The 14,896-nt window shown below is 36.3% G+C and overlaps 2 protein-coding genes across 2 annotated transcripts; both read right to left on the bottom strand.

Moving 5' to 3' along the window:
• Positions 1–3,110: 3,110 nt before the first annotated feature.
• On the bottom strand, positions 3,111–4,049 carry LOC101835573 (olfactory receptor 8B8-like). Its single transcript, XM_005069366.3, has one exon. It carries the CDS (start codon positions 4,047–4,049, stop codon positions 3,111–3,113), a length of 939 nt encoding a protein of 312 aa, XP_005069423.3.
• Positions 4,050–13,297: 9,248 nt separating this feature from the next.
• On the bottom strand, positions 13,298–14,230 carry LOC121133484 (olfactory receptor 8B3-like). The gene has a single exon (XM_040730110.1). The coding sequence runs from the start codon at positions 14,228–14,230 to the stop codon at positions 13,298–13,300; it is 933 nt and encodes a 310-aa protein (XP_040586044.1).
• Positions 14,231–14,896: the final 666 nt, after the last annotated feature.

The raw sequence follows: 14,896 nt of genomic DNA, 5'->3' as shown, positions 1-14,896 counted from the left end.
TTCAGGGGCCACTCCCTTAAGGAAAACTGATTATCCCTCAGCTATTAGGGTCTAACAGCTTGTTGGGAAGTAGTGAGACTTCACATCCATTTCCTTTACCAATGTTGGGATTGTGTCTGGCTTGTATTTACCCAGTTCTTGAGTATGCTGTCACAACTAGCTGTAACTAACTTGTGTGACTGTCATTTTTTTGTCCAGAAAACAGTCTTTCTGTATAGTCAGCTATCATCTCTGGTTCTTAAAATCTTTTTTCTTCTTTTAGAATGAACCCTGAACCTTGGGACGAAGGGTCTGTTATAACTGTTCCAATAGGGTTGAGCATTCCATGGTCTTTTATTCTCTACACCTTAACCATATGTGGATTTCTGCGTTAATCACCATTCTTTTATTTTGTTTCATAATTATTGATTTTGAGTGAAAAGTCAATGTCTAAATCATAGCACTTTTGGTTACAGTTTGGAGCAAATTGAGGATATTTCTAAGCATCAACATCAACAACTACGAAGCTAGGTGAGACTCTCTCCCCTTTGGTTCTGAAATTTTCCTAGTTACCACAAAAACTGAGAGATAAATTCCTGAAAAGGAAGCAGTGCATAGCATTCCTTCTGGGGCAATATGTTAGTGATATAGGTCAATGATGTTTGTCAATGGGTAACTTAATTATATCTGAGAAGGACTTTAAATCATGAAGATTATTGTATTAGGTTCCTCACTGAGGAAAAGAGTAGACCTGCCCTCAGGATTTAACTCTTTGCAGAGTGGATTTTCAGTATATAAAGATACAAATTTAACATCAGAGCCCATCTGATGACCTATCTATCCCCTTAAAATTACTGCCTTTAATAATGAAATGTCCCAAAGCTAGAGCCAAAAACCAACTGTCAAAATCATAAAGAAATTCTATATTAGTCCTCAACCTATTCATTAGTCTAACACAATAAATCTTAAGACTGAATTAATGTTAAAACCATTTGGAATTAACCAGTGTGGGATATAACTTTACTATGATACATAATGAAAATGGTTTTACCAAAAGTTACTGGATGTAAAAGAAAAAATGAAAAGAACCTACTCTAAAGTTCAACTCTTTTAAATAAATAAATTCTAGGAAAAATTAAGTGTGTTGATATGGGAATAACATAAGGGATATCTGGTAACACTTGAAATCAAATTCCAGAATTAAGCCATGCCAAACACTCCAAACCAAGCAATTGCAAGCACAAACCACTTATGTAAAATTTCTCAATCCCTAAACATGGATAGTAAACTTGGGGGAAATGGCATATTTTATTGCATTTGTGTTACACACACACACACACACACACACACACACACACACACACACTCAAACTGAGCCATGGTATCAAATTGGGAATTCCACTTTTGTCATCCTTTGCCTATTTTCTCTTAAGAAAAATCACAGCATTCTTTCAAGAGAACTGTCATTAAGTTTTATATTTATGAATCATATCTTCCAAAAATCTTACTACTCTTTCAAGTAAAGTGAAACTTTACCTTAGAATTCATTAGGAATAATTCAGGAAAACAAAACTGATGGAGTGATTCAGTTTCACACAAAGCCTTTTGACTGCTGGAATTAGCCATTCTTTGATGTTAAGTAACATAACCCAATATCATCTCCAGAGAAATTCTAAAGTCTACAAAAGAGAAAGTAGAGGTTCCATTTCCTCCACTGTTTTATTTCTGATTTATTTCTTCCCACCTCAAGTTTCAGGAATCGTTACTGCGGTGTGTCCTGAGGTTGAATCCTTTCTTCTTCATTCCTCATAATGTGCCGATAATGTTTTTACTCAATCTTGAAACTCTGTTAAGCCATTTTCATCATGAGTAAAAAGCATGGCCAATGTTTTATGAGTAAAGGAGAGAAATCACAGTAACTAAAGATTCACAAAGTAATATAAAATCGGGTCAAAGTAGTTTCAATTTCCACTGGTGAAACTCTACATTGGGATCTGGCATGTTTGCACTGTGTCTCTTGCATCTGCATACAATGTGCTCTTTCTCTTTTGTGGCTCCATTATTACAATAAAAACAAGCTGAAAACTTTTCAAATGTTTTCTACAAAAGAACTGTCTAGCTTGAGTCAGTCATCTCAGAACTACACTTTGCCACATCTATCGTTTTCCCCAAGAAAAGGGACCTCCAACTAAATATCTTTCTTTGACAAAAAGTGATGCATCTCTTTTCCCTCTGTCAATGAATAATGTGAAATTTTTTATTACTGGAAATATATCACTGTCTCATATAATACATCCCAACCACAGCCTTCCCTCCCTCCACTCCTCCCAGCTCCCCTTGCCTTGATGTAATTCTTATAAGGATTTATCTAACAAAAAGAAACAAAGTACAGTCAAATAAGAAGGTGGAAACTGTTACTGTCATTTTGGTGATCTTAAACTTATAAAACAAAGAAGTTAAATTAGTAAGTAGAAATATTGCCTTACTGTTTCTTTTAATAGATTTGCAGGAAAAAGCAGACAAAAAGTATAGTGAACAATATAATAGGTTTGGATTTTCATGACTTATGGTTGTTCTTCATTTTTCCATAAATAGCTCTTTGAGAAAATGCAAGCTGTCAATCTCTTTAAGTTTCAGAACCCTGTTTATAAAGTAGACATATATTCACATTCTAATAGGCATTGTTTTATCTCCGTAAAACAATTATAACATGTCTGAAAGACTATTTACTGCCAGAATTTACAGTTCCAATGTATGCTGTAATTACCTATGAATGAGGAGTTATCTGTGTCAATTCAGTTCTGGTATTTGAAAGCAACATATTCTTTCCTCATGAAGAAAAGATAGAGAATGGTACAGACAGAATATCTGATCTGGAATTCATTTCAAGTGAAAATAAAACCCATCTTCAGTAAAATGGTGGCAATCTACTGTTAGTATAATCAATATCAGATCTACTCATATTTTCTAAGAAACTGTTTATAATAATGGTAATAAACAAAATGTTCACTTACCACTATTCATAAACAGGCAAAAGGCTAAAAGGAACAATAATTATTGAAATATCTTATGAATCTTATATAAAAGATGTGACTAAAATGTACAAAATAGTGAAAATATCTATGTTGTAACTATATAAAAATTTTCTTCTTGTTTAGGATCTTTCTTAGGGAAATTTTAACATCTTTGTTTCTCAAACTATATATTAATGGGTTCAACATTGGAATCACATTGGTATAAAAAATGGAAGAGATTTTTCCTTGATCAATTGATAAAACAGAAGACGGTTTCAGGTACATAAACCCACATGACCCAAAGAACAGAGACACAGCAATTATGTGGGAACTGCAGGTGCTAAAGGCCTTGGATCTGGCCACAGTGGACCTTATTTGGAGGATGCTGGAAAGGATGAAGCCATAAGAGACAAAAATCATGACACTGGGAAAAATTATGTCTTTGCTCCCTACAATGAAAATTTCTGTTTCATTGACATAGGTGCTTGTACAGGAGAGCTGCAACAAAGGGAGGACATCACAGAAATAGTGGTTGATGGTGTTGCCATCGCAGAAGGTCAGTCTGAGCATACAACCTGTGTGGATCATAGCATCACAAAATCCCATCAAATATGAACCAAGCATAAGATAAGAACACACCCTTGGGGACATGGCGGTGTTATACAAGAGTGGATTACAGATAGCTGTATATCGATCATAGGCCATTGATACCAGAACATAACATTCAGAAATTATAAAAAAACAAAAGAAGTAGAGTTGGGACATACAGCCCATATAAGAGATAAGATTTTTCTCTACTATAAAATTCATCATCATTTTGGGTGTAATCACAGAAGAATAACAGAGATCTACAAAGGACAAATTAAAGAGGAAAAAATACATGGGTGTGTGTAGATGAGCATTTAACACAATTAAAATTATCAAAGTCAAATTTCCCAGTACTGTGATCATATACATTAATAGAAACAATATGAAAAGAGGCATTTGGAGACTTGGCTGGTCTGTTAATCCCAAGAGAATAAATTCAGTCACAATAGAGCCATTTTCCAGAACCATTCTTCTCTAAGAGCATTTGTGGACAGAACACAATATATAAAAATTGGAGGACAACATAGATCTTCCAGTAGTAGCTTCTCCCAAAAATATGAGGTATAAGCTGACAATGTCTGAAAATGCTCAGCCTGGAATTAAAGAATCCTTGACAAGTATGATGTTGCATGCCTGTTATTCCAGCACTTGGGAGGGAGTCAGAAGAAATTCAGGCCTTCAAAGTTATCCTAGTATATATAGTAAATTCAAGCCCAGCATAGGCTACAAGAGACCCTGTGTCAAATAAAAAAATTAATTGAGAAAGCTTTCATGCAACCTTTTAATATATAATAACTTACACCCCATATTGGAGTCTTAAATTTAAAAACAACAGATTATCACTAATTTCACCATCAAAGATGATCTCATTGCTGCCATTTGTCATATTCTAATGTAACTGTTAGAAAATTCAGAGGAAAAGGATGAAGTATTATTGAACACAATAGGGTTGCCCTAATCTATTTGTTATAGGTTTCTGACTTGAAAGTACAATAGCAATTTCTATCTTATTAAGAGAAACTGTGATTACCTGTGATCCTCAAGTTTCTGCCTGGACGTTCCCTCACAGAAGAGGGTAGAAAGGATCAGAGATCACATGAAAATCCCGCTATTCACTCAGTGCTAAATTCTCAGCTGTATGTAATTTTCCTCAGTTTTACATGGTGTTTTGGGGTGCTGACTATGTAGAGTGCGGAAGGTTAGCAAATGGGCCACTCTACTTGTGCAGCTATGGGAAAGTCACCATCCATCACGGGATAAGACTTTTCTCTAGGTAGACTTGTTGGGGTTATCTATACCCCTATTAGTCACACCTCATCCATGCTGCAGTAAGTCCAATATACTCATGGTTTCTTCAAATAGACTTTGTTAGAATCTTTCCTTTTGTACAGTTTTCTAACCCTATCTGAGCTAAGTAACCATTTGTTAACATGCCCCTTGGAAAAGTTCATACAACACCCACCTACCATGTCTTCAGGACTTTGCTTCTTCCCTGGCACTGCTATAAATTATATAAACCTGATGATGAGGCACCAGATTGGACTCAGTAGATTTGGAAGCCTAACCACTGAATTTAGGAAAGGTCAAGGTACCGTTCAACACAGAGAAATTCATAAATGAGGAGTAATGTGAGAAATGCCCATGGAGTTGAAAATTACTGCTAAAACCCCTGCCAGCACTCTGTTCAGCATCTGAATTTCCTCTGTTCACCTTTAAGATGCTTCCAGGAAAGTCACTGAATTCTAGGGCTGCAAAATGGGAAGAAAACTATGTATCCTGAAGCAACATATATCATATCAGTGTGGAACTATTATGCAAATATAAAAGGCAAGTCACTGACAGGGAAACACATGGTATATTATGCATTGCAGTCTTAAGCAGTTAAGTTCACATAAGCAAAGAGTAGTATGTTGGTTGTTGGTGTCAGGAAGAAAATCAGTTGATGCAAACTCAAGTTTAAAATTTTCAGTTATGAAACAAAATTGGTTTCTGAAGTTTAACATGTTTACTATGGTTAACATGTGATATTATATTCTTGGGATTTACTAACAGAACATATCTTCATGTATTTTCTCACTGAATATGTGCATCCATAATACATAAAAAGCATTTTAAATTTTTTTCTTTTTTTCTTATTTATTTTCATAAAAAGCATTTTATAAATATGGAAATATATTTGATTTAGCTTTATTGATGAGTCATTTCACAATTAATATTTAAGTTAAAATTTAATGTTCAAAATTATAAATGTTAGTGGTATACCAATAAAGTTGTTAAACATAAAGTATAGTAATTAGTATAAATCACTAATTGAAATGATTAATTGAAAACTTACCCTTTTATGAGAGAAACGTTTGATGTTTCCTTATAACTGAAATTCACTCTATCATTCAGAAGTGTGATATTGGACTAGGAGACCTAAATTCCTTTAATTTTAAAAGGATACAGAATAAAAATAATCTCTCCTATACAAATATATCTTTTTGAGCTATTAGTCATAATGTTTAAAGTAATTATTTATTTTCTGAAAAATCATAGGAAATATAGATAGCCTTTCTAATGATCACAACCTACAGTTTATGAGACCCCCCAAAAAAGGAGGTCACAGGAGTTTAAAGCCTAATGTACTTTTTAATATGAGATAGGCAGATGCCAGGTTTTCGTCTGTCAAGAGAAGAGATGCTAGATACAGACAAAAATGAGGCAATTGTATATATATACTGGGCAATTGCATTTCTTTACTTCCCTGGAGACTCACTGTTTTAATCTGGTCTGGCCTTCTCTTCAGGGATTGTCCAATCTTGAGCAACAGTGAACTTCATCCTCCCATTATAGTTTATCGATTAAGGGAAACTGGTAATTTTCCACAGAGTCATCTCCATATTTCCATACTGCCTCATCAATGTTTTCTTTTCCGCATTATGGTAACATGCTTCAGGTATACACTCACAGATGTTTCTAAAAATCACTTTTAAGTTAGTTTTTGTTGCTGTCGGCTGTGTGTTTGCAGAGTTCTGGCTCAAACTCCATTCCTTGAATATGCTTCTTCTATGACTGGGTTGCATGCCTAGCCCTCCAAGATATGATCACATTCTTTTTTTTAAATTTTAAATAGCTTGTTTTACATATCAATCCCAGTTTCCTCTTCCTCCCCTCCTCCTGCACCTCCCCATCTCCCCCATTCTCCCACCATATTGCCAATTCCTTCCACATAGGGGATATCTAGAGTCTATCATTTCATTTAAGGTAGGGTCCAGGCACTTCCCTAAGAGTCCAGGCAGAGAGCAACTCTCTTTGTGTTATGGACACACGATGTCTGTTAGTATTTGAGGGATAAACACTGATCCACTGCTCAGGACCCCATAGGTTGCCCAGGCCTTCTCGCTGACATTCACATTTGGGGGGTCCAGATCAGTCCCATGCTGGCCTCCCCACTGTCGGTCTGGGGTCCAAGAGCTCTCCCCTGTTCAGATCAGCTATCTCTGCTGGTTTTGCCAGCCCATTCTTTGCCAATTTGCTCATCACTCCTCTCTCTCTGTCACTGGGTTCCTTGGGTTCAGTTCAGTGCTTAATTGTGTGTTTGCCTCTGCTTCCATCAGTCACAGGATGAAGGCTCCCAGATGGTTATAGACATCAAGTTCATTATCAGGAATGGGCATTCGAGGTGGTCTCTCCACTATTGCTTAGCTTGCCAATTGGTGTTATCCCTTTAGATCACTCGAGGTCACTCTGGTGCCTGATCTGTCTTCTATCTTATGATTCCCTCTTCCCCCTATTCTACTACCACCCCCTCAACTTCCTGTTCCCCCATGACCAACTCTCTTCCTCTTCACCCCCTCTCTTCTTCCCAGGTCCCACTCCCCCCACCCTCGCCATATCCCCCATCCATTCAGAGGATCTTGTCTCAATCCTCTTCTCTTGGGTACTATGCATATATGCATATCTTTTAGGTTCTTTCCTGTTTCCCAGACTCTCTATCAGTGGAAGTGCAGACTGGCACTATCCTGATCCATGTCTAAAATCCATATATGAGTGAGTACATACCATGTTTGTCTTTTTGTGACTGGGTTACCTCACTCAGGATGGTTTCTTCCAGTGCTATCCATTTACCTGCGAATTTCAAGATTCCACTGTTTTTTTCTGCTGAGTAATACTCCATTGTGTAAATGTACCACATTTTCTCTATTTACTCTTCAGTTGAGGGGCATCTAGGTTGCTTCCAGGTTCTGGCTATTACAAATAATGCTGCTATGAACATAGTGGAGCAGATGCCCTTGTTGTATGAACTTGCCTCATTTGGATATATGCCTAAGAGTGGAATTGCTGGGTCTAGCGGTAGATTAATTCGCATTTTCCTGAGGAATCTCCATACTGATTTCCAAAGAGGCTGTATGAGTCGGCACTCCCACCAGCAGTGGAGGAGTGTTCCTCTCTCTCCACATTCTCTCCAGCATAAATTGTCTTTGGTGTTTTTGATTTTAGCCATTCTGACAGGAGTAAGATGGTATCTCAGAGTTGTTTTGATTTGCATTTCCCTGATGGCTAAGGATGTTGAGCACTTTCTTAAGTGTCTCTTGGCCAATTTAGCTTCCTCTACTGAGAATTCTCTATTTAGCTCTGTACCCCACCTTTCAATTGGATCCTTTGGTGTTTTGGAGACTTGTTTCTTGAGTTCTTTGTAAATTTTGGAGATTAGCCCTCTGTCAGATGTAGGGTTAGTGAATATCTTTTCCCATTCTGTGGCCTGCCTTTTTGTCTTTTTGACTGTGTCCTTTGCCTTACAAAAGCTTTTTAGTTTCAGAAGGTCCCATTTGTTAATTTTCGATCTTAGTTCCTGTGCCACTGGTGTTTTGTTTAGGAAGTGGTCTCCTGTACTAACTCGTTGAAGAGTATCTACCACTTTCTCTTCTAAAAGTTTCAGTGTGGCTGGATTTATGTTGAGATCTTTGATCCATTTGGACTTAAGTTTTGTACAAGGTGATAAACATGGATCTATCTGCAGTCTTCTGCATACCAGTACCCAGTTATGCCAGCACCATTTGTTGAAGATGCTTTCTTTTTCCCATTGTACAGTTTTAGCATCTTTGTCAAAAATCAAGTGTTCATAGGTGTGTGGGTTAAAATTAGGGCTTTCAATTCGGTTCCATTGGTCTACCTGCCTATTTTTGTGCCAATACCAAGCTGTTTTCAGGACTATAGCTCTATACTAGAGCTTGAAGTCAGGTATGGTGATGCCTCCTGAAGTTCTTTTATTGTATAGGGATGTTTTGGCTATCCTGGGCCTTTTGTTTTTCCATATAAAGTTGATTAATGTTCTTTCCAGGTCCTTGAAGAATTGTGATGGAATTTTGATAGGGATTGTATTGAATCTGTAGACTGCTTTTGGCAAGATTGCCATTTTTATTATGTTGATCCTACCAATCCAAGAGCATGGACGATCTTTCCATTTTCTGGTATCTTCTTTGATTTCTTTCTTTAAAGACACAAAGTTCTTGATATACAGGTCTTTAACTTCCTTGGTTAACATTATCCCCAGATATTTGATGCTGTTTTTGGCTATTGTAAAGGGTGATGTTTCTCTGATTTCTTTCTCAATCAGTTCATCGTCTGTATATAATAGGGCCACTGATTTTTTTGAGTTTACCTTGTATCCTGCCACATTGCTGAAGGTGTTTATCAGCTCTAGGAGTAGCCTTGCGGAGTTTTTTGGGTCACTTATGTAAACTATCATATCATCTGCAAATAGTGAAAGTTTGACTTCTTCTTTTCCTATTTGTATCCCCTTTATCTCCTTTTGTTGTCTTATTGCTATAGCTAGAACTTCAAGAACAATATTGAAGAGATATGGAGAGAGTGGACAGCCTCATCTTGTTCCTGATTTTAGAGGAATTGCTTTGAGTTTCTCTCCATTTAGTTTGATGTTAGCTGTTGGTTTACTGTATATTGCTTTTATTATATTCAGGTACACTCCTGTTATCCCTGATCTCTCTAGGACCTTTATCATGAAGGGGTGCTGGATTTTGTCAAAGGCTTTTTCAGCATCTAGTGAGATGATCATGTGGTTTTTCTTTCGCAGATTGTTAATATGGTGGATTACATTGATACATTTTCTAATGTTGAACCATCCCTGCATTCCTGGGATGAAGCCTACTTGATCATGGTGGATGATTTTTCTGATGTGTTCTTGAATCCGGTTTCTGAGTATTTTATTGAGGATTTTTGCATCAATGTTCATGAGGGAAATTGGTCTATAGATCTCTTTCTTAGTTGTGTCTTTGTGTGGCTTGGGTATCAAGGTAATTGTAGCCTCGTAGAAAGAGTTTGGCAGTGAGCCTCCTGCTTCTATTGTGTGGAATACTTTGACGAGTATTGGAATGAGCTCTTCTTTGAATTTCTGGTAGAATTCTGCACTGAAGCCATCTGGGCCTGGGCTTTTTTTGTTTGGGAGACTTTTGATGACTGCTTCTATTTCATTAGGGGTTATAGGTCTGTTTAGATTGTTTGTCTGTTCTTGATTTAGTTTTGGCAAGTGATATCTATCCAGGAAATTGTCCATTTCCTTTAAATTTTCAAATTTTGTGGAGTACAGATTTTCAAAGTATGCCCTGATGATTCTCTGGATTTCCTCAGAGTCTGTTGTTATGTCCCCTTTTTCATCCCTGATTTTGTTAATTAGCATGCTCTCCCTCTGTCTTTTGGTTAGTTTGGACAGAGGTTTATCTATTTTGTTGATTTTCTCAAAGAACCAACTCTTTGTTTCATTGATTCTTCTCAGTGTTTTTCTGGTTTCTACTTGATTGATTTCAGCCCTCAATTTGATTATTTCCTGGCGTCTGCTCCTCCTGGGGGAGTTTGCTTCTTTTTGTTCTAGAACATTCAGCTGTGCTATTAATTCTCTAGTATGACTGTTCTCCAGTTTTTTCACGTGGGCACTTAGTGCTATAAACTTTCTTCTCAGCACTGCTTTCAAAGTGTCCTAAATGGATTTCTTAAATGGAATGAAAAATATACTATTAGAATAATTTTATTGCACTTCACAAATTTTTACAAGCTGACTGAACACAACCTTCCATTCTTTAATAGGCATAAATGAAAACTAATATTTAGTTATGGCAAATAGGTTGTCTCAGCCCTGGGTGAGTTTAGATTGCTCTATGATTTGCATTGCCTCTGTAGGTTCGCTTCCATGAGATCCATTTTGTACTATAAAGATTGATCACACACACTTGGTAATTTTTTCCTTTATGTTTGCTTAAGTTTGTTCACTGTTCATATAAATAACACTCCAATCAAAGTTTTGTAGGAACATTTAATGGTGAAAAACAGGATCTATATATGAGTATATAACTGTTATCTGTAAAGAAAATACTATTGCAAAATTTGATGAAATAGGTAGTTTATAGTTGTCACATGATTATGTAACAAAATATGGCTAGTAATCTCCTTATTATTCCTCCGTTGTGTGTGTGTGTGTGTGTGTGTGTGTGTGTGTGTGTGTGGTACCCTGATTATACCCCAAGGGTTAACACATATTAAGCAAGCACTCAGTGCTGACATTTTCCCTCTGCCTTTTTATATATATTTTGCTAAATTACCCATACTGGTGCTTGCCCCATCAAGGATGGATACACACACTTGTTGATGATTATTCTATCTATAAATCTCTTATCCTGTCTATATTGAAATGATTTCCTGGCTCCCTTTACAGCTGAATGATCTAAGTGAGGCCTCATTATCTCCATATTGCTCAAATAAGGACAAACAAAAGATGGGAAGTGTACAATATGTGTTAGAATCGTGAGTGTTTCGTCTTTACCTGTCCTGGGGCACCTAACTACAACAACCTCTGACAAACATCAGTTTTGCTGAAGAGTACACAGTCATTTCTACCTGCTGTCACAGGCATTTGGATCAAAATGCTACTGTTCATAATAATACGTTGAGATGTGAGATATCAACATTCCCTTTTGACAGAGACTTTTTTTTGTAAAAACTTCACAGGATCCACTGCCAACCCATACACTGTATATGACAGCCTCTATCTATAATAGAAAGTCTTTCCACATATAATGCATTTTCAATTTTTTAATATTGTAAACAATTTTCTATTCACATTCATTCACAGAAGAGAAAAAAACTAGTGCTTTCATCAGTTATATGGTAATAATGTGCTTCTCATTGATACCTTGATTATGCTAACAAGGTCAATTTTAGTGATAATTTGTTCATTTTGCTAAGAAATTCCATTGGGAAATCCCATATGAAAGTCAAATATGGTGGAATGATTTACTTGTCTTCTAGTCTTCCTTTGGGCTATATTTTTTCCTGTCAATTAACTTAAACATTTAACCTATCCATAGTGATCTTTTAATCCTCACAATATTTCCAAGAAGTTCCAGAAAAGATAAAAAAAGGCTATAGAAAGAGGCTCCCTTTGGCTGCACTAGAACTGTCTGAAGCCGGCTTCCTAACTAATGTCTCAAAGACCACTCACACTTTACTCCTTGACTGGGCTGTCCTCACTCAATTGAATACAAAAATGTAGTCATCCTCATTTCTCAATAAAGAAATCTTCATTTTTCAAATCATATTAATGCATAAACATTGTAGGTGTGATAAATAATGTGAGATTAACAAAGCAAAGGAATTATTTGCAATGATTTACAGAAGAAAGTTAAGTTTCAGATGGTAATATGATATTAAGAGCTCCTCAGTGAGTGTTTGCAGGTTACTCACTGTCTCTCTCCTCGTTTCCTCACTTAGTGACTTTAGTTGATACACTTTTTGTCCCAGATCTTCTTTCCTTGAGTTTCTTAAGCACTTAAAACACTCAAATTATTCCACTTTTAATTTTGTAAATGAACTCATCCCCTACTGCAAAACAAACAAAAAACTAGAGAAACAGAACAATAATAAAAAAGGAATAATATAAAATTAAGTGACCACTACAAGTCTAGACACAGGTGTCTCCAACAGACAAACCATTATAAAGATTTAAATCCGTACTATATGATTATGTTAATATTTTCTATATGCATAAGCAATATGAACTAATAAAATGCCTGACACCCGGGACCATTAGGTACTTCTAGAGTTTTCATTAAGCTATTGATTACCAATAAATAATATCTGTCACAGTGGAAGTTTAAAGAGTTATATTGCTTTCCAATGGAAGATATACAAGAAGAATAGAATCAGGTATCTGAATTACAAAAGATATATATTCAAAATGAGAAACTCAAACGCAGGGAACCTGCGATCCTAATGTTACTTCATTTGGAAGAACTATTTTGTTGTCTAAAGAATATGATAGAAAGAATATTACAAACATAAGGGAAATGTTTGTAAAAAAAATTGGGGGGAATCTATAAGTCCTTTCTGTGGCAGAATTTTTAATAAGAAACAATAGGTAATGGTGGAACTGAGAAAAATGATAAAGACAAACTTGGAAAATATTAAAATCAAATCTACAGTATTCAAATTTCTTTTATGATACAAAAGGGACCTGATAGGGTTTTTTGATTATACCAGGAAATTTTGCCTGTTCAAAAAATAAACCAACAACAACAAAAACAAAATAAATAAAAAATAGAAATAAAAATAAAAAGTGCAATATTTTCTAGGGGAAAAATGTAAATTCTTCTCCTGAAATATTACCCATAAAGAGAACCTATCTCTCTTCCCCAAATAAAAGGCATAAAGACATCCAATTGCAATCAACAGATCCTGGTGGTCAAGGTTTTTGTAAGGGCAACTTTAATATCTTTGTTTCTCAAGCCATAGATTAAGGGATTCATCATGGGAACCACATTGGTATAAAAGACAGAAGAGATTTTCCCGTCATTCATAGAGTCAGCTGAGGAGGGTTTGAAATACACAAGTGCACCTGAACCAGAGAACAGAGAAACAGCAATGATGTGAGAGCTGCAGGTGCTGAAGGCCTTAGACCTTCCCTCAGAGGAACTAATGTGCAAGATGCTGGAAAGGATGAAACCATAGGAGATAAAGATAGTTAATGAATAAATAATGATATTGATACCCCCAAGAACAAAAATTATAAGTTCATTGACGTATGTGCTCGTGCAGGAGAGCTGGAGCAAAGGAGGAATATCACAGAAGTAGTGGTTGATGGTGTTGGCATCACAGAAGGTCAGTCTCAGCATGCATGCAGTGTGAGCCACAGCATTAGAAAATGCAATAAGATAGGAACCAAACATCAGATTCAAGCATAATTTAGGAGACATGACAACATTATACAGTAGTGGATTACAGATGGCCATGTAGCGATCATAGGCCATTGAAGTCAATACATAACACTCAGAAATAGCAAAGAAGGAAAAGAAATAGACTTGAGTCATACATTCCATATAAGAAATTATATTCTTCCTTATTATAAAATTCATCAGCATTTTTGGGGTGAACACAGAACTATAGCAAAGGTCTATAAATGACAAATTAAACAGAAAGAAATACATAGGGGTGTGGAGGTTAGAATTCAGTACAGTCAGAATTATCAGACACAAATTTCCCAATGTAGTGACCAGATAAACTGCTAGAAACACAAAGAACAACGGTAGTTGAAGTTCAAGCTTGTTTGTTAATCCTGCCAGAATGAACTCAGCCACCAAAGAGACATTTACTGAGTCCATTTTTCTCTAAGGAAATCTGTGGACACAGAAAATAGATTATTAGAGGATGGCCCACACTAGCCATGCATCCTTCCCACCTGTAATTTGATGGTTGGGAAAGTTTCTCCTAGCGCAGACCGACTATATAAAATTGACTGTTATAGTCACAATGAAATTATCTTCAGTCAGAAAGCAATTGGTTTCAAATTCCAAAATGATTTCTGAAAATTATCATAAGATGAAGAAAAAGAATGTACTAAGAAGGATTCAACCTTCTTTTATCTCCTGTATTCCTTCACTAGAGCCCTCCCTACAACATTAAAATTGTAAGCAGATGCCTACACATTGCAGTGCTGATGCCTTCTGTAGACTCACCTTTCATGTGGTATGAATGAAAAACATGTGACTATTCTGAAACTAAAAGAACACCAGAAAGCCATTGAGAGAAAGTTTCCAGGCCCCTTTCAGAAAGTCATGAGTCTGGAAGGTTCTGACCACATAGGAAAACCTCACCATAGATGCTGCAACTCCAATGGTCAATCCCTCCTAACACTCTCTGATCCCTCTGAACGCTTTTGTGTGCCAGTTTCACTTGAGTCTCATTTTCACAGGAAAAGGGAGACACATGCTGAAGCACATCATATACTATGAGATATAAAGGATCTACGTTCAGATGGAGGAGGTGTT

The sequence above is a fragment of the Mesocricetus auratus genome, unplaced genomic scaffold (assembly GCF_017639785.1).
Source record: "Mesocricetus auratus isolate SY011 unplaced genomic scaffold, BCM_Maur_2.0 Super-Scaffold_100022, whole genome shotgun sequence".
In the NCBI taxonomy this organism is placed as follows: domain Eukaryota; kingdom Metazoa; phylum Chordata; class Mammalia; order Rodentia; family Cricetidae; genus Mesocricetus; species Mesocricetus auratus.
The sequence above is the reverse complement of the archived record's forward strand: the minus strand, read 5'-3'. Positions and strand labels throughout refer to the sequence as shown.

Coding starts and splice junctions, on each gene's coding strand:
- LOC101835573 (XM_005069366.3), bottom strand. CDS start 4,049: ATGGTTCTGGAAAATGGCTCTATTGTGACTGAATTTATTCTCTTGGGA.
- LOC121133484 (XM_040730110.1), bottom strand. CDS start 14,230: ATGGACTCAGTAAATGTCTCTTTGGTGGCTGAGTTCATTCTGGCAGGA.